The sequence below is a fragment of the Nannospalax galili genome, unplaced genomic scaffold (assembly GCF_000622305.1).
Source record: "Nannospalax galili isolate Female #2095 unplaced genomic scaffold, S.galili_v1.0 scaffold188, whole genome shotgun sequence".
Lineage (NCBI taxonomy): Eukaryota > Metazoa > Chordata > Mammalia > Rodentia > Spalacidae > Nannospalax > Nannospalax galili.
Window position 1 is genome coordinate 4,247,545 of NW_008360325.1, and position 24,305 is coordinate 4,271,849.

The window sequence follows — 24,305 nt, forward strand, 5'->3', positions numbered from 1 at the left end:
AAAATGATTATGGAAACTCAGAATGGGCAAAGCACTATGACTGTGGCAGAGTTTAAAGCCGGAGGTCAGGGTGGGCCTGGTTACACCTCTGCCCCTTTTTCCTGGTTGCCTTAGCTAAGGCTCTCCTCATCTGGGCGTCGGTCTCCTCATCTGGTAGCTGGTAGAATGGCCAGTCAGGGCCTTCCTGCTTATGAACCCGTACTTTCTGTTTCTTCCACCACCCTTTCTTCCACCCTTGTTTTTCGTGTATTGTTCAACTCCTACTCATCCTACAAGGCCCAGTGGAAAAGCTGCTCCAGGGCCATTCTTGCACCACGGCACAGATCACCGAATCATTTCTTTACCTACCATTACCCCTCATGTCTGACTCATTTCCGTGGGTTTGTCGTGTCTTTACCTGTCTTTGCCTTGCGTGAAAGGGACAGCTAAGGGAAGAAACTGCTGGAGCCCACCTTTTCTGAACTCCTTGGTCGCAGGCCTCTTTCAGGCCCCTCGGCTACCGCTTGCCGGCCCCTCCCAGGGCACAAGGGCGTCAGGACCATGAAGACCCAAAGCCAAAGAGTCTCACGGAGCGAACTGTCGCTGCGCGGTGAGATCCTCCCTAAGCCAGGACCGGCTGTGCGAGGACACAGGTGCGCACCGGAGCGCACTGCCTGCAGGTGGCAGCCGGCTTCGCCGCGTCCTTTGGGATCCAGGGACTCTAGTGCGTCACGCGCAGCCCCCGTAGGGCTGCCAGGGCGCCCGCATGGTCCCAACCCGGGTCACTGAGACTCCGAGGACCACCGCTGCCCGCTCCAGGTCCGCGGAGGAGGAGCCACAGCCCGGCCCCGCCCCGGAGAACCCCGCCCCGTCGGGCCCCGCCCTCGGACCCGAAGTGGCCGGACGTCGCCTGTTCCCGGCGACAGGTGAGCTCAGCCAGCTCAGTGCGCTCCCACCATGGGCAACAGCGCGGGTCGCAGCGACTTCGAGTGGGTCTACAGCGACCAGCCACACACGCAGCGGCGCAAGGAGATGCTGGGTGAGCGTGGGCGCCCGGGGCACTGCCGAGGGCCGGAGGCAGCGCGCACCCCCAGTCCGAGGGTCCCCATCCCCGCCAACTGGGGACCCAGTGCCACAGCCTGACGCGCGGCACGGCCGGAGGATGTGCTCTGGGGGCGCTGCGGTTTCCTTAACAGCAACCAGTGGGCGCCTCCTGTGTGCAGACCCTTTGCGTTGCGGCCCAGCGCTCAGGGGGACGCCGTTCAGAGAACCAAAGCTGGAGTCTCTTCTTTGGGGACGAGGGGGACACCAAAGATGCCACCAGAGGGTCGCGTCTCTCCTGCCAGGCAGCCGGCACTTGGCGGCTGCTGCTCTGCAGCCCCGTGGTCCCCTGCGAGGTCATTTTTACCCCGCGGTCACTGTCCTGTGGGTTCCCTGCTTACTGGTGTCAGCCGGCAGGTGTCTGCGGTTGGAGGCGCCTTTCCCACGATGTTCCCAAACCATCTCCCGGCTCCCTCGCCCTGCGGGTTCCCACACTTTGGCGCGCGCCCTGAGCTCCTGCACAGTCTTCTGTTTCACCAGTTAGATTGAGAAACTTTCCTCGTGGGCTTAATTCTTTTTTATTCGATGATTGCTTTCAGGTTTTATTGCCGGTTGTATCTGAGGCCTGTCTTGAAGGTTTTCGGGTGTTTTCTGGTTTCTAGCCTGTCTTCTGCCTGGTCTTCAATTCCGAAGAATGGATGGACTCTTTCGCTTGGGCCTTTTGTTTTGCCGTCCTCCTCACCTGCCCCTAAGTTCTGGAACCCTCCTCCTGGCTACCTTTACATCTTTCAGACTCGGGCTGCATCTGGACTACTACCACTGCCTGGAAACCGTTGTTTTGTGTCTTGTGGTTTGTGTCTTGTGGTTTTCACCGGCGAACTGAGGGAACCCACCATCCTCCACATCCATAAACTTCCTGGGGCTAACCGGAGGGACCTTGGTTCCCCTTTCTTTCCCACTGGAGGACGGCAGGTGCCTTGGCTGAGGGGCCTGGTAATGCTGAGGCTGTAGCAGGTGTTGCTGCCTTTGGGGAGGCGGTCTCCAGCCTCCATCACTGCATTGATTGGGCAGGTAGACAAGGCCGAGACACACATGGCAGCTGTGTGTTGCTGCCCACAGGTGCTCTTAGGCTGGAAAATAGGAGCTCTCGATCACCAGCTGAGCCTGCTGAGCCTTGCCCTCCCAGTCTGCAACACTGGCTGGTCACCCTGCCTGGCACATTCGGATGACGATGAGGTGGGATATTTATGGGGTGGGTGCCAGGAAGGTATCTGGGACTCCAGGCAATATGACAAGCTCCTCCCTTCCACCCTGCTGTATAGCCTGGGCTTGCTCCAAATTATGATCCTCTCACCTCTGCCTTTTTAGTGCTGGGATCATGGTTTGTGAGACTTCAGTCAGAAGAAGAATCTTCTCAGCTCATTCTGGTCTCTAAATTTCTATAGCTGAAGATGGCCTTGAACTCCTGATTCTCCTGTCTACCTTCCTAGTGCTGGGGTTACAGGTGTTCACTACCACACCCAGCTTTATTGGGTTCTGGGGAATGAAACAGGGCTTTGCACATGCTAGGCAAGCACTCTACCAACTGAGCTACATCCCCCACCTTAAAGAGAGACTGTGGCCCTGGAATCCATCCAAGGCTTCCTGGAGAGGTTGGCAGAAATGATAAGGTCTAGAGGTGGAAGAGGCACCTGTGTCCAGGCTCAGCAGGTGAACTGGCCCCTCCAGGGAGCTCCACTAACAGGGCAGAGGTTTCCAACACCCACCCAATTTGCCCTGGTAAACTTAAGATGTGTTTTTTCCCTGCTTGAATGCTGATCTTTCTTCTTGCCCACCCCTCTGGCTCAGTCTTACCCAGTGTGGTTCAGTGCCCCCTCCTACAGAAAGCCCCCCAGATGCCCTCACGGTCCTGGCTGAGCAGGCAAGGGCTCTTTCTCTGGGTTTTGCCTCCCTGGCTCCAATGTCCAAGCTCTGGTCTCTGGCACAGAGGTTTAGAAGCTGGAAGAGGGGTTGGCTCCATAGCTTGGACTCCAACCGTCATTCATGAGTGAAGGGTGAGTCAGAGCCCAGATGAGGAAGTTGTAGCTTGGGCAAGATAAAAGGTTGATAAATGAACTTTTCTTGCACAGTTGTGATTGGTGAAGCTGCCCAGGACTCCATGAACATCAGTGGCAAAAGTTCTGTCCTGCAGACAGAACTGGGGATGGGCATGAACGTCCAGACAGCTTTGCTCTCCCCAGCCTGGGAGAAATCCTACATTAATGGCTCTGCCTCTTTTCAAGTGCCAATTAGAAGAGGCATAGCTTGCCCTGTGCCACACAGCCTGGAGCCACAGAGGCTGGACTGGCACTCAGACCAAATTGTGTTCTGTCCAGCTGACTGATGTGGTATGTATATACTGAGTTCTGGGGCCCAACAAGTGTTCAGTTAAGATCCTAATGTCCCAGTCAGATACCAGGAAGTCACTGCAAAGAGTTGGCTGCAGGTGCTCTGTGATAAGACCAAAGTCCACTTCTAGATCCTGCTTGAGATGAGGCAGGTTTTCCTGAGCACAGTGTCCTAAGAAAATAGGGTCTCATGGCAGCACCTAAGAACCAGCCTCTCAGGCCAGGGTGAGGCTGCCTGTACTGGACCGGCAGGAAGCTGGTCTATTACACACTGAGCCAGGCTGGGGAACACAAGCTTGGATTTGTTTCTTTGAAGATAAATAGCTTTGTAATTTTGTTTGCTTAAAAAAAAAAAAAAACATTTGAAAGCAAGGCACACATAGAAAAAAAAAAAAAAAAAAATTCTTTTTTTCAAATAAAACAAAAGAGGGAAACCAGGAAATAAAACCGAGTTGTCGGATTATTTGCTTAGGAAAGGCTGGGCTGGGACTTCTATCAGTGGTGATGGCCTTTGGGAAGAGCCAGAGCATAGTGACAGGAGCTGATGGGGGGAAGGTGACTCTGGTCCCTCAGTCATGGAGATGCAGACTGTGGAGCGGCTGGCGGGAAACCCGCCCTCCTCCTGGGACCCTCTGCCTCCTTTGCCAGGTGACGTTCTGAGATTACAGGAGAGGGTCTGTCTGCCCTCTGGCCACTCTCTGGCTGCCTTAAGTGTCAGGCTCTCCTGATTTTGAGGTCAGGGGTAGGGCTATACTGAGTGATGGGCAGTATACGTGGTGCTATGGCCTGCAGGAATGGGAGGATGGGGTGTGGGGAGCAGGCCCCCAGCAGTTCAAAAGGTAGACCCCACCCTTCAACGCTGAGAGATCCAGACACTTTCATGGCCTTTGCAAGCATTGTTCTGTGTTGGAATGATTATTTATTTAGTAAGTTTCATGGTGCTGGAGATGGACCTGGCACATACCAGGCAAATACTACTACCGAGCTGCACCCTAACCCCTTGACACTAGAATTATCTTTGCAAAGCAATATCCTGACAACATACCCACAGGTGTGCATATACGCTCACATGCACACATTCATGTTCACACATGGTGACATAATGGTGTATGTGAAACCACTGGCTCTCTGGAAGGAAACGAAAGTCACGAGTGGTAACATTTGCCAGTTTCTGTAACTATTTCCATCATGACTGGTTCCCAGACTTCTGGGTGTATCCCTTAGGTGGAGCCAGGGAGAGATTCACCCTCAGAGTTTCTGCCAGTGTCCCTGTCTATAGAGCTGTGGCCGTTGCCCCTCCCCTGTAAGGTTCCTCTGTGCTGTTCTCTCTCACAATGCCACACCCTCTACTTTTGTCCCCAAGGTGTAATTCCATAAAGGGTTTTGAGGTGACTGCTTTCAAGGTTGCAGCTTTCTTAATGCTGGGAGTCCTTGACTGTAGCTGTGCCTGGGGGCTCCTGGGCCCAAGGGAAATTGTGAAGCAGCACAGACTCCAAACATCTTTGCCATCTCCAGCCAAAGGCCACCAGAATCAGCCTAGGTTTCTCTCCCACCAGATGCAGGGTCTGGTGAGGTCACTTGTCCCTAACTGGTGTCTCCATGCAGCAAGGTAGGGAGAACTCTGATCTACTTTCTAAGGGTACTGATCCCACCACAGGGCTCCATCTTGTGACTAAATCACCCTGAGGCCCCACTCCTATCCCATCACATGGGGAGCAGAGCCTCAACTTCTGAATTGAGAGGGGGGTGCAAACACCCAGAACATGATGAATTTGCCTTTTTTCTTTTAACTTGGAGCAGCCTTCCTTGTCTTCATTTCAGAGACATTGAGTGTGGTCATTTGTATTTCAGGACCCTGGGGAGGGGGTACACCTGCTTGGTTGTCTCTGGGTGAGGAGTGGGGCCAGGCTTAGGGTCAGGCATGGGCTACCGGCTCTGTTCAAATGGACCACTGTCCCCATGTTGCCAACACAGGCCTTGCCAGTGTGGCTCACATGGGCCCTCAGTCTTCTTTCTTCTGGCCCCCATTCTGCTGTCATGGCTTGCCCTAATGCCGTCTTTAAATTTTTAACAGCCTTGCTGAAGTATGCCATACAATCCTCTCATTCTAAGGGCACACTCCAATGCTCTTTATCATGTTACATGACCCAGTTTGAGAACACTTCCATCACCCCAAAGACCAAGAGGCCATTCCCACCATCACTGATCTCTTCAGTGGGCAAGTTTCAGATTGACCGTCCAGCTTGCTGTGTGGCCCTCACAGCTGTGTATGAGCTGGCACTCCCATCCTCGACTACAGGCTGGACCCTCCAGCTGGATCTCCAGCATCAGCCTGAGATCCTCAGAGATCTTCAGCACATATCCGTCACTAGGATGAAAGGCAGGTTTAGTAAGTGGTGGGCGAAGAGGTAGTTGTGAGATTCCTGAAGGTGCTTTGGACCATTGTTGATGTTTTCTGTGTTAAGTGGAGTCTCCCAAGGACCTCCCACATGGACAGGGCAGGGCCAGACTTGTCTATGGCTCAGAACTGAGCTGGGAAAGATCAAGGTGATAGGGAGACAGCTCCACTGAATGAGGCAGAGCTGGGAGGAAGTGTGGCCTAGAAAGGCTGTGTGTGCCTGGATGAGGAGGGGCTGGTCCAGCTGCGGAGGGGAAGGGCCTGTGAGGTGAGACTTCACCTGAGCACTTCTGCCCATGGTCACTAGGTGACATCGTCATCACCAAGCAGCTTGGTGGAGAGAGGTAGGGAGCAGATGCCACTTGAGTGCTGGGGCCAGCCAAAACGAAGTCACTGTTAGGTCGCCGGTCTGGTCTTGTTGGTTAACTGGCCTCCACGGAAAGTGGTGGGAGAATCCTGTCTTGGATGGTGCTGATGCCAGGGCTGGGAGGGGCTGGGTGTGCTGGTTCCAGAGTGAGGAGTGATGGGAGGTCCCATCTCTCACTGGTGGGACCCTACTGCAGACTAGAAGGAGGGGAGGAGTCTCCATCACTGTGGGTCAGTAGGGAGGTGTGGAGTGGCCTGGGGCTAGGAGGGTAGGCCTGGGGTAGGACATGGGCCCTCTCTGTAGCTCCTTAGCCCGGCACTACCTGGCTCTGCCATAGCCCTGTGCTCCAATGGCACAGCCAACAAGCCAGGAGAATTTCTGGGCAAAATCAAAGATCCCTCAGCGGTAAAGGTGAAGAGTGTTCTGTGAATGGGCCATCAGCTTAGACTCTGGGTCCTTATGAACACGTGCACTAATACACCCAAGGGGCCAATCTGTTGGAGGCAGGTCAGACCTGCCCTGACCCAGTGGCCATGTGCCCCCAGGGAAGACCCCACCTCCCTGTGCTCCCAGCTCTTCAGGCTGTCAGGAAAGGCATATCAAAAGTGGAGAGTTGAAAAGACAGGCCCAGAGAGGGAAAGGGACATGTCTGGAGTGCACAGCAGTCTGGGTGCTTGGCTATAGAGTTCTAGATGGCTCTCCAGGCTGGGTTCCAGGCTGTGTGGCAGAGCAGAGAATTCTCAAGGTGTCCATGGAACATCCAAGCTAGAGGTTGAGTGAGCCAGTCAGCAGGGCCCACAGCAGAGCAGAGCAGATCCAGCCAGGCTTAGCAGGCTGAGGTGTCCATCTAGAGCCAGGCCCAGCCCATGCTGGGCTGCCATTGGGGACAGGAGCAGCAAGCATTACTCCCTCCCCTGGGGGCTTTTCACCTCTTTTGAGTTCCCCAGGAGATGGCGCCCCCGCGAGGCCACAGAGCCCTATCTCCCCATGTCCACCCACTCTGTCCCCCTTTCCTTGCACTCCATTGAGCCGGCATCCCCTTGCATTCTTCGTGTGCCAACCTAGCAAGTCCTGTTAGTTTCCTTTCTTCTATCTTAAGGTCTGCCCTCTTTGCCCCATGCCCACTTCACTGCCCCAGCCTTCCTGCCATCTTCCTTTGGCCAGGTCAAATGGCTCCGGCAGAGATCCCCATGACCTCGCTCAGTCCAGATCTTGCCCCTGCCCCTCCTTGCCCCCTGACCACTGGCCATCCACATGGCTCCAGTACTGCCCACTGCTGACCACCCCATAACAAGAGCAAGACCTTTCCCATACTCAAGGTGTGTATGGCCAGTGGTCCCCAGTGTGCCTCCTTGTGTGGACTCCCTGGCCTCCTGTTCCCCCCAGGGACATGTGATTCTGGAGTTAGAAATGGTGAGCATCTCAGATGTCTGCAAGTGAGGGTTGAATTTCTGGCTGCAGTCCTCTGACAGGCAGTTCAGCATGCTCCTGGTCCCACTGCGGTTGGGGTGGATCCCTATCACTCCTCGGGTAGGGCCTTCCTGGGGAATCCCTAGAGGCTGGGTGCTCAGCAAAGTCTCTGGCCTCAATTAGGACTCCCAGACCAAGGTGCCCCTGGTGGATAGGCTCTGGGAAGCTGTTCCTGGAGGTCCCCTGGGGTAACTGCAGGCCTTGGGGGCTGCGTTGTGGACAGGGCTCCTCCCTGCAGTGACAGCAGGTGCCCGAGCCTCCCTGAGTGCCCTTTTCTGCCCATCCCCTCCTGAGGGCTGCAGGTCCTCCAGGTCCAGCAAATGCTCACAGGAAGGCCAGAGGCCGACTGAAGGGCAGGTACCACACCCAGCAGCCAGTGGCTGATGTCCAACTGCCTAGCCTTCCCCCAACAGGACAGTTGAGTCCTGTGATAAACACCCCCCACTCCCAATGGCTGGAAGCGTTGGGTCTGCTGTTGTCAGAACAGGTTTCAAGATTGGACATGGCTCCAAGACCAAGCCAGAATGGGTCTCTGTACTGTCGGATAGGAACCTTGACAGGTGAGAGTGACAGCTCACTCAGTGCTTGCTCCCAAGCCCCAGACCCTTGTATGCCCCCCTTGTAGGCCCAAGGGCCCATATACAGTCATCCCATCTTCAGGAGAGGGGTCGGGCTGGAGAGGCCCTGGAGAGTTGAAGAGTCAGAAGCAGCCAGCCTGGCGTCAGCCTGGTTCAAGGGCTGAGGCATGGATGGCACGCTCTGAAGGGATCTCACCTGTGTGGGACCTCCGGCTTGATGTGCCAGAGTGTAGCAAGGCTGGATGCTGCCCAGTGTCCACTGAGAGAGGGCTTAGGGGGCATGCCCACTGGGTGGAGGGGCCCTGTGGCTGACCATGGATCCCAGTGGCTCTATGGGCTGCATGGAGTCTGTGGAAAGGGCAGCCTTGGGAGCCAGGAGGGGCTGGGGAGGGGACATGGTGCCCTTCCATATGGCATGTTTCTCCTCTCTAGAATATTCCTGGAGGGGGACTCCTGAGGCAAAAGAGGGCAGCTGGGACTCAGGGGTGAAGTTGATTCCTTGGAAACTGTTGGGGACAGGAGGAAAGGCACAGGGCTCCTTGCAGTAGCCTGGGCAGGAGAAAGGGAGGGACCCTAAATGTGTTCTCATTAGCCTCCCACAGATAAGAGTCCAAGGCCCACCTCCAAGTCGAATTACTGGGTTCTGTCACTGCGGTATACTGTGTGGGATGACCTACATCTAAGCTGGGGCTTGGGCCCAGCTGCACCAGAGTTCACCTAGCTGAGGCTCACCTGACATGGGTGTGGCCAGATCTGGCCTTTTATGCTGAGGTTTGGCTCTCTTCCAAGGGGAACAGGAGCAAAGGCCTCAGGAGGGCCAGGGGCTGGAGCTGGTGGGTCCCTGGCTGGGCCAGGAGAGGGGTACTGGATGCTGTTCTGGGGAGGCTGAGGGGTAAGGCAGGTGCATAGAGAACCTCCTCCTGAAGGGGGTGCAGCTGGTGGTGTGCAGAGACTTTGCATGTGATTTCCCTGGTGGGGCCACAACCTTCCTGAGAGCTGGGGCTACTGCTATCCTTACCCTCCTGTCACCAAGGGGTATTGCCTTCCTCTTGTCCCCCGATCCCGGGGTCCCCACACAAAGCATCCATCTTCCTGATAACAGCAGACACTTGTGGCGTCTTGACCCTGGCCCTGCACCCCACCCCCACCCCCACTGCCCGGGGAGTAGCAGGTACCTTCTGAGTAGATTAGAGTGTAGCTCACATGTCCATCTGTCCCTCGTGTCCTTTAGGCTCTCTTACCCAGAGTCATGCCCATGCTGAGCCTAGTGGGATGATGCTGGGGATTTCCCCTGCTGGCTTGTTCACCCTGCCAGGTCTGGTAAGCAGTGGAGCCCTCAGAAGCCAGGCTGAATCAGGCTGAACCAGGCTGGCCTCTGCCCCAGAGCTGAGAGGAGGCTGGTATGGCCAGACTCAGGTGCTGCACAACTTCAGAACATCATGCAGGTCTGGAGGTGAGCGGCCTGGCTGTGCCTCATGGAGCTGAAGGTGGGGCCAGCAGGGCTGCTTTCCTAGTCTCTCCTGGCTTCCAGAGTACCCACATTCCTCACAGCCCCTCCTCTGTGTTCCTAGTCAGTTGTGGCAGGACCAGGCCTTTTCTTTGTACCTCATGCAGCCCTGTGGCCAGTCAGTCTCTCTCTTGTATACCTCATGATGCCCTAAATGCTACGAGCACCTCTGTTCTCCTTTGCCCTGTCACTTAAGGTGGTCACAGACTGTGGTGCTAGAATGTGGGCGTCTTTGGGGTTTCATCAGTCCGCTCATCACTGGTACAAATGGCCCTCTCTGACTGAGATCCTTGGTCTGCCTTGGAGATAGTCTGGCTTCCTAGCGCTCAGGCTCCCCCAGGTCTGGTTGTCATTAGATAACATGGGTAGGGCTGAAAGGGAAACTTTTAATGGCTTGGTAGTCCTTCCCCATGAGCATCTCACACCATCAAGCCATGGGGATTTTCTGTAAGCGGCCCCTGGCAGCCTGCCTTAGCCTCACTCAAAAGTCCCCTGGCCAGCTAGTAAGGCCCCTGGCCTTATCTTGGAACCCTCCCAATTTGCTCAGATAAGGAGTCTGGGAGCTGAGGTCACACTTCAGGAACTGGAGTTCCTTTTTTTTTTTTTTTGGTCTTTTTTGAGACAGGGTCTCCCTGTAGCTCCAGCTGCCTGGAACTCACTCTGTAGACCAGGCTGGCCTCAAACTCACAGAGGATCCACCTGCCTCTGCCTCCCAAGTGCTGGGAATACAGGCGTGCACCACCACGCCCGGCTGGAACTGGAGTTCTTAAACAGCGCTTTTTTTGTTTTGCTTTAATGAAATAGGGTTTCCTTATGTTGACCATGTTGGTTTGAAACTCCTGGACTCAAGTCATCCTCCTGTCTCAGCTCCTGAGTAGCTGGGACCATCAGTGTGTCTCTGTGTCTCCTAGCTTAACATTGTTCTCTCGTGGTAAAACATATATAACATACAATTGCATCCATCCATCCATATAAGTCTCATGTAGGCCAGGCTAGCCTTGCACCAGGAGACCCTCTTTCACAGGCTGGCCCCTGCAGAAGGTGAGCAGAGGCCATTGTCTGTTCATAGGTGGGGTGGGGGTGCTTGGAACCCTGAGGTTCGGTGCTGTTTGACTTAGGGGCCCAGGTGCTGTTTAAGTTACGATACCCTGGGATAAGCTCCTGGCCAGCTGGCTGGGTTTCTCTGCAGAACAGTGCTGACTCCATTCCCATCCCTGAGTCATCTGCTTTTACAGACCTGGGGGTATCTGTCACCCTGAGTTTGTGATGACCCTGTTCCTGGATGCAGCACCTGCTGTCTGATCTGGTTCTGCCACTTCCTTCTGCAGAATAGCCACAGAAGTTTCTAGTAGCACAGCTGTCCTGTCCCACCCCTCTGCCCTCAGGTACCAACACCCCCTGGGCTGCCTGCCTTCCTTTTCTGGTCCTTCCCAGCTTGGCCAACTCACACTCATTGTTCCTTTTCTAGAAAACAAAATACAGAAAAGTACAAACTATGCCTGCACAGATAACCATCACCCTCAAGAAACAGCCAACATTTTATTAGCTTCCCTGTAGTGCTTATTTGCTTTAGGAACCAGAAGGAACACTTGTGATTAAGCTGGAGCCCTCCATGCTTCCCTCCCAAGCCACCCCTGGCCACCCCAAGGCCTGTTGAGTTTGGAAGTGACCAGTCCACATTAATCCTCTCTGGCTGTGTTCAAGCCCCTAGCTGTACATGGCAAGGGCATGTTATTTAGCAGAATGCTCAGGGCCAGGCAACTTGTGGCTCTGAGGCTACTCTGGTTTCCAATGTGACTTCTGGTGACACCTGCTCTTTATTTAGGCTGGTGGCAAATTTCTCCACTCTGGGAAGGCTCCAAACCCTGATCCCCAGGTGGTTGGGGGTGGAGCCTTTATACCCCACAGGTCAGGCAGGCTGCAACTATTCACAAGCATGAAGTTCAGGGAGCAAGCCACTCTGAGACCCTTGAGGGTATGCGGTGGCTGCTGGGTAGGAGGCTGGTGTACTTTCAGGTCACTGCTGGGGGCTGAAGATGGGAGGGAGGGGAGATGGCAGGAGAATGAGGGAAGGGGACCACAAGGGTCCCAGGAATGCCTAGTCACTCGTCACCCTTGTCTTCCCTGTAGCCAAGTACCCGGCCATCAAGGCCCTGATGCGGCCTGACCCTCACCTCAAATGGACTGTGCTGGGAATGGTCTTGGTCCAGCTGCTGGCCTGCTGGTTGGTGTGTGGGCTCACTTGGCGCTGGCTGCTGTTCTGGGCCTATGCCTTCGGGGGCTGTGTCAACCACTCCCTGACGTTGGCTATCCACGACATCTCACACAATACAGCCTTTGGCACAGGCTATGCTGCCTGCAACCGCTGGTTTGCTATCTTCGCCAACTTGCCCATTGGCCTGCCGTATTCAGCATCCTTCAAAAAGTACCATGTGGACCACCACCGATACCTGGGCGGCGATGGGCTGGATGTGGACATTCCCACGAACTTTGAGGGTTGGCTCTTCTGCACACCTGCCCGCAAGCTAATCTGGCTGGTGCTACAGCCATTCTTCTATGCACTGCGGCCGCTCTGTGTGCACCCCAAGGCAGTGACCCGCATGGAGATGCTGAACACCCTGGTGCAGCTGGCCTTTGACGTTGTCATCTTTGCCCTTTGGGGGATCAAACCTCTGGTCTACCTTCTGGCTAGCTCCCTCCTGGGCCTGGGCTTGCACCCCATCTCTGGCCACTTTGTTGCTGAGCACTATATGTTCCTGAAGGGCCATGAGACTTACTCTTACTATGGGCCCCTCAACTGGATCACCTTCAATGTCGGCTACCACATGGAGCATCATGACTTCCCCAGCATCCCTGGCTGCAACTTACCACTGGTATGTATGTGGCCTGGGCTAGGCCGGCATGTGAGGGGTAGGGAGAGAGCAGAAGAGCTCTGGCCCTGCCCAGGCTGCTTTTCCCTTTGTGTCCTGGTCGGGCAATGGTCATTCATATTTGTGGCCCCAGGGCAGCAGGAATGGCCATACCACACATGCTGGTGCTTGGCTGGAGACTGAGGAGGCAGATTCAGAGAGGGTGGGGTCTCCCCAGACAGGCTTGGGTTAGAAGGATGCTAATGAAGAGCTGCTGGAACCCTGCTGACAGGCATTGGCTGCAACAGTCATACAGCATGCTAGGAGCCCTCCTTTCTATCTCCTGACTATTCCTACTCATTTCCTGTCATAGCTCTGTGATACTGTAGGTACCCTGCTCCTGGCCTAGAGCTGACCACTCAGGACAGGGTTGGTCTTCTTGCAACCTAAAGGGACTGACTTGAGCTATAGGGAGAGGAGGCTGAGATGCAGGAGTGGGGAGGCTAACACAGAGGGCAGTGAGGCCTTGGATACCGATGGTTGTTAAAAAGCTGAGGTGACCCAGGAAGGGCATGGCAGGGGGCAGCGGCAGAGGGCACTCATGTGCCTGAGTGCCTTTCTATAAGCCCTTGGGTGTGCAGGGCTGCGTGTGTGCCTCATGTGCCTGAGTGCCTTTCTATAAGCCCTTGGGTGTGCAGGGCTGCGTGCATGCTTGTGTGTGTGTGTGTGTGTGTGTGCATGCTTGTTTGGGGTGCTTACATTGCTGGGCCCAGTGCTTATGGAGTGTCCCATGCTCAGCATACATACAGCTGTGAGGATGCCCCCCTTCCCACAACCCCAGCTCTGCTGCATTCAGATCTTACCCTGGTGCCTGGGAAGGTGCCCTGTCCTCTATTCTGTACATTTGAGAAAAAGAAGGCAGAGGCTGAGAGGGGGGTGGCCCTTAGAAGCAGGGCCAGTCCAACTCAGGCCACCCTGAGGGGAGCAGTCATCATGGAGGACCCGCTGTAGGCTGGAGGGAAGGCTGCCTGTTGGCCCATCTCAGCCATGAAACAGTCTTCCCTGGGGAGGTGGAGGGCACTTCTGATAACTCTCTGGTGGTTTAGTTCTAACTGCTATATTAGGGCATTCCCTGGGGGAGGAGGTAGATGTGGTACATCAGGCCAGGGCAAAGGATGTGGGCAGAGGAAGTGTGCTGAGTGAGGAACCAGTCAGTGTAAGCCAAGGCCAAGAGGCTGGCAAGCTGGAGAGGACATAGGATGCTTGCCTGAGGAGTTAAGGCATGACCCAAAGTCAGCAAAGTGTGTAGGCCTCAGAACACTGTGGGTATCATAGAGAAACCGGAGCAGGCCCACCTAGACCTCCTGGATCAGAATGTTGGTGGGTTCTGGGGTGGGGCCCTGGGGGTCGGTGGTGCCCTCCCTGCTGGAGCCTGCTCCAAAGAGCTCAAGGAGTGTTTGTGTGGGTGCATGTGCACTCAGTAAGTTTGGCAGAGCACCAGCCCAGGCGCTGCTTTGACCCCAACCCCTCTCCACAGGTAAGGAAGATTGCACCTGAGTATTATGACCACCTACCACAGCACTACTCCTGGGTGAAGGTGCTCTGGGACTTTGTGTTTGAGGACTCTCTGGGCCCCTACGCCAGGATCAAGCGCAAGTGTAAGGTGGCAGAGGGCCACCTGTGAGCCTGGATGGCCAGCAGCCCTAAGGGGCAACCCCGTGCCTCCTGTGCACGCCACATAGATGGCTGCTGCCTCCACTCCCACAGGCCAGGGCCCCAGAACTGTTTCTCCCATTCTGTGCTGTTTCTGGCCCTGCTGAGCCCTGGGAGTTATCCAGCAACAGTAGACACTGGTTGCAGCTGGGGTACCTGGGCTTAGAAGTCTCAGCTGTTTGACTGTGACTAGGATACTTTGTGCCCATGGTCCCCATGGGGCTGGCTTCTCTGTTCCTGCACCCTAGATTAAACTCAACCTGTCTTTTTAGTCCATGTGTTCTTCTTTTGGGTGGGGTGGGGTGGTGTCTTGGTCTGAGCTTGGGCCCACTGAGAATGAGGCCTGAATCCAGGGAGGTGAAGCCCAAGGCCTCTATGTGGCCCCTCCTGGCCCAGCCCCATGCCCATGCCATTCCCTCAGGCTCTCTGGGAGGGTGGCAGCTGCTCCTCAGTGTCCCTGATGCCTCAGTCACTGTGTAGTAGTTTCTAGGCATGGGCAGAAGGCCCCTCCAGCCATGGAGCTGTTTTACCTCAGGTGCTCTGTCCTACAGAACCATGCCAGGGTCAGGCTGACATCATGAGATCTATCTCCTAGGACAGGGTCAGGCTGATAGCATAAGGTTCATCTCCCCCATCCTGCATGTAACAGGCCCCTAAGTCAGATGGCTGGCTGGGCAGACAGGTGAACTCCAGTCCATAAGGGCAGGCTGGGCTATCCTTGTCTTCTTGGATGAGGGACATGCATTCCTCCTTTCTACAGGGGGATAATAGCACAGCTGAGACTTTGGAAGGAGACCCTGATTAGTGACCTGGTCCTAGGGGGGCTGGACTATGGCAGGTCCTGGTGTCCAGAGCAGGTAGGTAGCAGTGGGGGGCAGGGAGAAGCTCCCTTGGTAGAAAGGGACAGGAGTGGGCCCAGCCTTGCAGCTCCCACCACAGCCTGGGGACTGAGGCATTGGGCTTGGCCAAAGACAATACCACTGGTGAAGGCAGTGTGCTGACCTAGGAGAGGGAGGCCAGGAAGGAGTGTGTGTTGGACTTGGTCCCTGCCTAGGAGTGGTCCTTTGTGGTGCCAGGCACAGGTGTCCCTGAATGGTGTGACAGCTGAGATGATGTGAGAGAAGGCCTGGGCTAAGCACTTGTTCTGAGAAAGGACTTTGAGCCAGGGCGAGCGGGCCTCCCTGTGCACACAGGCCAATCCAGGCTGAGGGAAACCCCAGTGAATTCAGCTGCCGCCCTACCCTCAATGGCTGTGCCTCACCCCACCAATGTATACTAGTCTGCTTCCAGCAGATAGTGCTGAGGGCCATGTCCAGGTCTCCCCTCACGTCAGGGCTGGAGGGTGTCTCAAGGTGCTTTGACTGGGCTGCACTAAGAATTCTTTTGGAGAGGCTATGGCAGGGGCAGGGCCTGGGCTGGGCAGGGAGGGCTGCAGCAGAGTGGCTCTTGGGAACATGGACTCTGCTGCCCTGACCAGGCCCCCAGGCTGTCTGGCCTCTAGTCTCCTTATAGGCCCAACATTCACATTCCTGGCTTTTAGGCCAATAGGAACCTGAGGAGATGAAGCATGTCAAGGCCCTCACCTCATCCCGTCCCCTGTAGCCCTCAGCACTGAGCCAGCCAGTGGACATTCTGCCCTATGGTTGTGGTGGCCATGGGTCATGTGGGGAGTGGGCAACCAGGCCCACCACTAGCTGGGCTCCTGGCCACATGGACAGTGGTCCTTGAGACCAAGGGTCAGAGGTTCCTGTAGCCACAATGAAGAACAAGTGCTGGACCCCTCACTACCCTCACTAGGCTGCCATGGACTGTTCCTGGTGGTATCATAGGCCGGGGTCCACTGAGGAGGAGGCAGGGAGTCTGTGGGCAGAGCTTCCTAGGCACCGCCCTGAGCAAGGTCTGTTTTCTACCACTTGACAAGCAGAATGCATACAGAGTCCCTGTGAGTCCAGGGAGGGGGCGGCACTTAGGGTCCTAGGGTTATGTGGTTCTCCATAGGCAGGACCCGAGGCATGGGAGGTGACCAGCTGGGTCACCCTGTTGGGTCCTGGGGATATTCTGATGGAACCCAGCTGCTCACCGAAATCCCTGCCTTGATCCCACTAGTCCTGTTGTTGTTGGCCTGGGCACTCCCTGAAAAGGGACAATAGCCAAGAGCTGGCGCATGAGAGAGAGCCAGAGCCTGAGTGTGGATAGTGAACGGTTTATTACTGTGTGGACATAACACGCACTGCGTGAACAGACTGGTAACACCGCAGCTGCCAGGACTGAGCTGTGTCTGGACAGCTCATGCTGCACCCAGCTGCTCACTGCCAGCTGAGGCGCCAACAGCATCACCTAGGAGAAAACTTGGAAGCCATCTAATGAAGCAGGTGATTTGGGGGTGTTCTCTATAAACCAAGGAAATGTACACTTAAATAAGCAAATATAAAATACAAAAAAAGAATAGACCCGGTGTTCTGTGTCAGACTAAAAAAATCCAGGAGTTGAACTGTTTCCTCATTTTAATATTGTATCACAGGTTGAGACTTAAGTGAAGTATATCCCAGCTTTACAGCTCGCTGTGTGCTCCTCGCAGTCCTCCATGCCTGGCGCTGTCTTACGTGGTGCTGATCCCACTCAGCTCCTGCCTGATGGCTGAGGGCAGGACAGGAGAGGGAGGCTGAGTGTAGCAGGACGAGGCAGGCCTGTGTCTGCTGTGGCCTGCCCTGCCTGCCTGCCCCAGCTGGGTTCCTGGAAGCACCCTGCCCAGGTTGCCAAAGGACTGCACATGGGCTGGAGGCCCACCAGCATGGCAGCTTTGGGATAGACCTTTGTGGAGACAGCAAAGCCCCTGTAGGTTTCTGTCCCTGCTGACGGGGGTTTGGAAAAACCAAGAACTACATCTAGCCCGAGAGCTGCCTTCGGTGGCAGGCACCGGACCCCCATGGGGATCTTTATGCTGCTGAGGCCCTGGCAGGTGGGCATCTGTGTCTGCTGGGAGCCCTGTGAGTCCCTCCCCACAAAGGGTGGAGGCTGGCCCCAGCCTGCCCAGTGCCTGGGGGCAGCAGGAGTCCCTGGCTGCAGAGTTATGGACTGTGCTGATGTCTTTTCCTGGCTCTGCTCCTCCAGGGCTGGCTCTGTTCTGTCTTCTATAGTACCTTCGTGCCTCTCCAAGTTCCTCTCTTTTCTGGTCCCCTCATCCCTGTTTCTGCACAAGATCTGGGCCCCCTCCACTCAGCCCCATGCATTCTCTCCCCCTCCTCCCCAGGTCTCTGGTGCTCACAGCAGCCAAGCCTCTCCCTGGACAGGCCTGGCTGGAACTAACAGGCAGGGGAGGCCACCATCTAGTAACAGGATGTGTGCTGGGCCAGGCCCCTAGCATGCTTTCCTGTGAACACTCAGTTGTTTGTAAGGAGGGTTCCCATGGGTGACTGAAGAAGGGGACCTATGGCTCCTACCACGCTCCCTGCTTCCTCCCTGGGCAGTGCTACTTTGGGGCCCATACCAGCTCAAGGTTTCCAACCCTGAGTGCTATCAAGGGAGCCCCTAGGCTGGACGGGTGGGGCAGCAGTGAAGCAGCGTCAACAGCTCTGTGGCTGTGCTGTCTCCCTCTCATTCATGCATAGTTTCCCAGACCTGGACTCTAGTGGAACTGGACAAACAGGAACTGAGTACTCTGTGGTCAAGGTTGTTGCGTGGCTAGGTCAGGAGGCTGCTGTCGGCTGCCAGCTCTCAGCAGGACCCCCATAGACATCTACCCTGTGGGCCAGAGCTTGGTGGGGGCAGCAGGTGGGGCTTGGGTGTAGCTGTGCTTTGCTGCTCTGTCCTGAACCAGCCCTACCCAAACCTTCCCTTTTCCTCTGGCTGCAGATCTGAGCCTGTTCTCTCAAACGCCCTGGTAGGGACGGATGTAATGTGTGGGTCACAGTCCTGCTCTCTGGAGCCAGAGGCTCTTTTGGGAGGAGCACCATGTCTGCCCCGAGCACAGCGTCATGCAGGACGTGAAGGAGCTCAGGCACTCTCAGGAGGCAGCAATGACAGGAGGTGGAGGGTCAGAGAGGCAACAGAAGTGAGTAGATAAAGGAACTTGGGTGTGTTCCAAGCCCACCCTCTCCTACACAGGATGATCCTCCAGGAGGAATCCGGGGTGAGGGAGACCTCAGGCTCAGGAGCCACACCCTGGGGAGATGTGTACTCTCAAGAACTTTTTTAACAACTCCAACTTTTCTAGGTTTCAGTTTCCACAGCTACAGATAGCCCTGGGAAGACAAGGCCTCCCGGGCACAACAGTGGCAAGTCTCCCTTTCCTTGGTACCCTCTACCATGCGGCATGTCCCGGGGTGAAATCCCTGTAGTGTGTGGCCCTCACTTACCATCGATGATCTCCTCCTTCACCTTATGGAGCTCACGAACCACTTCCTCCAAGATCTCCTGCTGGGCAGAACCTCAGAATGAAGGACAGGTGCCTGGCTCCAGTAGGATGTGCTGAAGGTGCCTTGCTCTCAGCCAGGCCCCAGGTAAACCCTGCTCCCACCACCTCTCAAGTCCATACTGGTAAGACAGGGGCTACCTACAGGAAGGGCCCCAGTGGCAGGCTTTCCCCTTTCCTCTACTGGCTGGCTTCTAAGCCCGCCTCTATGGCACTGCCTCCACTGAAAAGAGGTGGTCCCCACCCTGCTGATGGCTTCTGGCCCTCTCACCTGTTTCATCCGGTCCAAATCTAAGGCATCCAGGCCCACATCATTCATACTTCCAGCAGGCTTCACCCTGGGAGAATGGCAGGTGTGGAAAAGTGGGTGTCAGGGTCTCTAGGCACCCCATTCTGAGGAATCCTGGGGTGTCAGAGGCACTTGCTCAGGGCCTGTGTACCACCAGCTCCCCAACTCTTTTGCTGTTTTCACCCAGGGTTGCTGGAAAAGAATGTTGAGTGTCCTGCCCACCTAAGAAGTCTCCACAATTTCACAGCTACCTTTCCCAGTCCAAGTCAGGATGGGGCCAGCTAGGAGCAGTATTCTGGTTTGGGAGATCTTACACAGAGGAGGCAACTGAGACAGACTGTCCACGCCCCATCACCTCCCTGGAGAAACAGCACCGATAACTTGTTCCTCAGCCTGAGTGTGTGTTCCTGATTGAACTCCTCCTGGTGGAAACTGACAATGGTAGCAAATGAAATGGCAGTTAGCTTCATCTTGGGGGTACCACTTCCCCAGGCCAGTGCTCCTGGAGTGGTAAGTGGCTCTACTGCTTCATTCCTTCCAGAAATATCCTGGGATGTGGTTTTGCTCATCTGGGGCAGTCTTCATAGGCTATACTGGACTATAGTCACTGACCTGAATCTCAATGCCTCTTCACAGGCACCCTCCCTGTATACTCACGAGCACAATGCATATCTAACTCCTGGGTCTTTCAGAACATGGAGGTGCTGAAGGCAGACACATAGTCTAGACCCAATTCTCTGCCCATGTGGAAAGAACAGCTACTGAAGCCTATGGTTCCAGGGAATGGAACATGGCTGGAGCCAGGTAAAGACTGGGATATGGTAGGATACAAATACCCATCTAGCAACGACAGTTAAACTGAGCCAGGGTCACTGATCTCCACAGCCAGGGAGAAGAGGCTGAAAGGCAGTGCTCCTACGCACCTCCTGCATGAACTAGACAGATGCAGGCATGGTCTTCAGCAGGTTTGCAAGGAATTCTGAATTCTGGTGTGCAAACATACCCAGCCAGAGGCCCCTGTGGGTTGCAGACCCTGCTTCAGCAGTAGCTGCTGGGAACCTGAGGCAGCTGGCCCTACCTCTCTTAGCCTCAGCTCTCCTAGCTACACACTGATGGTCATTGTGAAAAGTGTGTGTATGTTTTGAGAACAATGGCTATTGCACAGCCTCAAATTAGAGAACATATCTGCCTCAAAGCTGGAGAGAGATTACATTCCAAGGGAAGGAGGCCTTGATACCTGGACTCAGAAGGTACACCCTACTGTAAATCCATCAGCAGTCAGGGCCAGATCTGCTTGAAGGTCACAGGTCTGCCCCTGTGCCCAGCCTCCTCTGCTCTGCCTGGTTCTTGTCTCCCCTTCCTGGTTGAGTGAGCCTCTTTCTGGCTCATCCTGCTGGGTCCTGTGCTCAAGTGTCCTGCAGGGAGCCTGCATGTAGAATGACAGCTCGTAAACTGCCGTCATGACCACCCTTCCCATTTTTCACCCTCTCTGGCCATGCTGGACTGTTCTCTGATCTTGCTAGGGTAGTTACACACAAGGCCTCAGCACCTTCCATCCCTTCCATTTGGAGGCTGTCCCCCAAATCTCTATGCACAGATCCCCCTCACCCAGAGGCCTGGCTAGCTAAAGTTCCCACTCCAGACTGCCACACTGCCCACTGCTGTCTTCAGGGCTCTCTCAGGAGTTACATCTGACCAGTTTACACAGAGCTCCCGTGGGCAAGGCTGTTCCCAGTACATAATCTAGCTGACCCTCAAGATTTCCTCTTCTCTGTCCACTTGAACTGATCCTAGGCATGTCTACTAGGGCCAGGCTGGAACTCATCTTTTCTCATCACCGTGTTTCACTCCGAAAGTCCAGCTTCTACTGCCACCTGCTTTGTGACAAGAGCTGTTCCTTCCACTTGGGGTGGGCAGAGGAGATATTTCCTGATGTGGGCTTGAGGGGCCTTCAATGCAGGCTCATTTGGCTTTAGTTACTATTGGGCTGTCTTTAATTTTTTTGGGACCACCTTCTCAACTGTCTAGCCTGTGGTCACACTGGTTTTGGTTTGGGAAACATAGTCAGTGGATCTTGGGGCACCTGGCTAGGTGTGCTGCATGCAGAGGAAGGGGACCAATAATGATCAGGGTCAGGGTGCTGGGATATGGCTAGTGAGGAGTTCCTGTGTTTAGCTGCTATGCACACAGCAGTCCCCAGAACGGCCCTGTGAGGGACTGATGGCCCTCACCTTGGTTCTCTGCTCCACTCCCCTCTGGCAGTCACGTCTCTCCAAGGCCTTAGCCTTTCCCTCTGAGGGAAGAAGGGCACCTACATCTTTGGGAGGTGTCTACCTCTGTCTTGCCTGGGTCTGAAAGAGCAGACCACCCTTCCCAGAGCAGGTTGTTAATGCCAGGGCACAGGACAGGGCTAGGGGTGTTAGTTATGGGTAAGGGGAGAGAGGAGGCCCCAGAGTCCAGCAACACATGGGCAGGAGGGTTGTCGGTACCTAGAGTGAGGCTGCGACTGAAGGGGGCTCTTAGCTTCAGGGCTCTTTGCCACAGACGGGGTTCTACAGGAACGGAACGAAACAGACATGTGAACAGGTGCCAGCGCCCACCTCTGCCCAGGAGACTTGCCACTTGGCCCTTCCCAGGGCAGCTCACCTGGACAGCAACGAGGACACAGGTTTCTCCACCGAGTTGCTCCGTTCCCAGGGCTTCCGGCCAGCCTCTGTCAATTCATTTGGTTGAATCAGAGCTGAGAGGACTCCTAAATCCCCTGGCAGGAGCCTCGTTGGGCCAAGGGTACAGAGCCACTGCAGGAAGGCTGCTTAGAGGAGCTGCAACCTGGTTCCCAAGTCTCAGTTCCCCTTTAGCCAGGGCTCCCCTGGAGGGGTGTAGGCAGCCCTGCTGTCACCCCATCTTCCCCACTCCAGGGTTCCCGTTCCCTTGACACGTGACCTGGTTTTGAGTCTTCTCCCTGGAGCATGGTCCAGCTGGCAGGGAAGCAGTCACTCCAACCACAGGTGGCAGGCGGGGGACCCCTTCCCAACACTCTTACTGGTCTCATCTTCCCATACGCTCTGGTGGCCAGGATCCCTGGCTCCCACTGCAAATCTTTTGACTAGTCTTCCTCACATGCTAAGCCTGGATTGCTCCCTTCCTGGTCTGGAAGCTGCTTTCCTTTTCCTTTTTTTTTCCTTCCCTTCCCTTCTCCCCTCCCTTTCCTACCCCTTCCCTTCCTCTCCTCTCCTTTCCATTTCCTTTCCTTTCCTTCTAACCACCCGCCTCCTTTTTTTGTTAACCCCAGATGGCCTAGAACTTGCTATGTAGACCAGGCAGGCCGGCCTCAATCTCACAGATCCTCTTGCCTCTGCCTCCTGAGTGCTGGGACTGAAGGTGTGTGCCACGATGCCCAGCTTGCTTTCCCTTTTCTAAGTGGTGCAGGCTAAGTGTCCCATGTATGAAATATTTGTGTTTTAAATATTTGCACAGTTCATCTGAAACTTGATGGAAAAGTTTTGGACTCTGGAGCATTTTGGGTTTGGGAACTGGGTATGCTTAACTTGTAATAGATTATTATAATTCAAGCTCCAAGTCTTAGGAAATAGAACAAACCAAGCAGAACCCACTGGGTAATGGATGAGCAGGGGTTGATGAGGCCATCATGCCCTAAGCTGAGCCCTGCCTACAGACCAATCTCAGATGTGAGGCAGGTTACTTAAGAACCACCTTTGGCATGTGCACTGGGCCTGCAGAAACAAGACCCATGGTCACAGCCACAGTCCAGGTGTGTGGCTCCAAGCAGACACAACTACAGGGATCCTTAAACTGCCAAGTTTGGGGAACCCTTTAGCCCACAAAGCAGGAAACCAAGGCAATCACACTGACCAAGAACCTGCAGATCTGGGGAGCAACACCCCATGTAGAGTCCCAGAAGAAAGTAGGCAGATGTGCCAATATGTGGGCACATAGCTGGTAAGAGCCACCTTCTGTCAGGTGGGGCAGTCTGACACTCTCTGCCTTTCCCCACAATGTCCATGAGCTTCAGGCCTGGCTTGAAGCTGCCATTGAGAAAGTGTTTGTTAAGTGACTGAATAACCAGCCCCTGAGAGTTTGTCCTAAGTCTCATTACACTCCTCCAATCACATTCCCTCTGCCACAGCTGATTGCAGTGACCAGGGGAGGGTCGGGGCTCTTTCTGGTGATCTCTCTGTAGCACCAATAGAGTTAGCATGACCTTCTGCTCTAACACCTCAAGACTTGTTGGGCCAGGTACCCTCTTACCTGAGGCGTTAGGTGGCTGGCTGGAAGTTCGAGTCCCTGGGGATGGGGAGGTGCTGGGATCTTCCTACAACCAGAGAGAAAGGCCCTACCATTAGTCTGAAGGAAGGCTGCTTGGGGACTGGGCATGACACCTTGGAACAGTTTGTTTTCCAGTGCCCTTAAGGACTATGATCAGATGCCAATCATTAGAGAACAAACTCCAAGATTTCAGCAGGGGCTTCATCACGCTGTGGACAGTGGAAGGAAGGGGCTTTAGGAGGGCAGCTTCTCTGCCTGGCGATGCAGAGCTCCCTTCTGGCTCCCCACACCCTGGCCAGGTCCAATGTTTGTACACTTCTCTCCAGCACTCCCTGCAGTGATGTGTCTGCTGTGCAAGCACTTGTTGCTCATCACAAAGGCTTCTGCTTCACTGTCCACCCCACCCTTCTCCATAGCCACGAAGCAGCAGGGCAGGACCGACCCACCTGGCTCGCTCCTTTGGGCAGTGGTTCACAGTGTTCACCTTTTCTTAGCCAGTGGGAGGACCAGATGTCTGGCTCACCCCAGGGAGTGCTGTCAGTGCTGTGTGGGTACACTGACTATGGCCACAACAGTTTATATCCTACTGAGGAAGGTCGCACATGTCCCTCACATCTCTGTCACTAAGAGGGCAGGTGGTGGTAAGAATCTACTCTAAGCTTTCTGCCTATCCCAGCTGGCCTACAAATCCATTGATGTTGCTCCAAAGCAAGAGTTTAATCCTAGCACCCAGGAGGCAGAGGCAGGTAGATCTCTGTGAGATGAAGGCCATCCTGGTCTACATAGGGAGTTCCAGGCCAGCTGGGGCTACAGGGAGACCCTGACTCAAAAAGACCAAACAAGCAAAAAAGTTTGAGGTCTGGCCCTGTGCCTGAAGTGCCCAACAGCTTGTGGAGGTGCTTGTCTGGGACAGGCACAGGTCCTGGCGCTCAGCCTCACCTCTGCTGGCTCTCCCCGGCCAGAGATTGCACCCCACTCATTGTGTGTCTTATTCCTTGGAGACCCTCCTGACATGCATGCTCCACTCCC

General features: G+C 55.1%; 2 protein-coding genes across 5 annotated transcripts in view; one reads left to right on the forward strand and one right to left on the reverse strand.

The window, feature by feature from the left end:
- The first annotated feature begins 916 nt into the window (after window positions 1–916).
- Window positions 917–14,544, forward strand: Degs2 (delta 4-desaturase, sphingolipid 2). The gene is made up of 3 exons (XM_008825626.1): window positions 917–1,018; window positions 11,858–12,600; window positions 14,114–14,544. Exons 1-3 carry the CDS (start codon window positions 937–939, stop codon window positions 14,258–14,260), a joined length of 972 nt encoding a protein of 323 aa, XP_008823848.1. The 5' UTR covers window positions 917–936; the 3' UTR covers window positions 14,261–14,544.
- Window positions 14,545–16,476: 1,932 nt separating this feature from the next.
- Window positions 16,477–24,305, reverse strand: part of Evl (Enah/Vasp-like) — a 149,191-nt gene continuing 141,362 nt past the window's right edge. For 3 of the 4 annotated variants that reach the window (XM_008825629.2, XM_008825627.2, XM_008825628.3), the window contains exons 9-14: window positions 23,259–23,322; window positions 21,636–21,702; window positions 21,479–21,541; window positions 18,972–19,038; window positions 18,645–18,702; window positions 16,477–16,926 (exon numbers count right to left, since the gene is read on the reverse strand). In XM_008825629.2, the coding sequence (XP_008823851.1) occupies window positions 16,889–16,926; window positions 18,645–18,702; window positions 18,972–19,038; window positions 21,479–21,541; window positions 21,636–21,702; window positions 23,259–23,322 (357 nt within the window). In that variant the 3' untranslated portion in view covers window positions 16,477–16,888. The remainder of the gene's footprint in view (window positions 16,927–18,644; window positions 18,703–18,971; window positions 19,039–21,478; window positions 21,542–21,635; window positions 21,703–23,258; window positions 23,323–24,305) is intronic. The other variant, XM_008825630.2, reaches the window with a different exon arrangement.

Bases quoted from the DNA above. Each gene is read 5' to 3' on its own strand.
- Degs2 (XM_008825626.1), top strand. From the start codon at position 937: ATGGGCAACAGCGCGGGTCGCAGCGACTTCGAGTGGGTCTACAGCGAC. The intron at 1,019-11,857 runs GTGAGCGTGGGC...TCTTCCCTGTAG, and splicing joins GCGGCGCAAGGAGATGCTGG to CCAAGTACCCGGCCATCAAG. The intron at 12,601-14,113 runs GTATGTATGTGG...CCCTCTCCACAG, and splicing joins CTGGCTGCAACTTACCACTG to GTAAGGAAGATTGCACCTGA.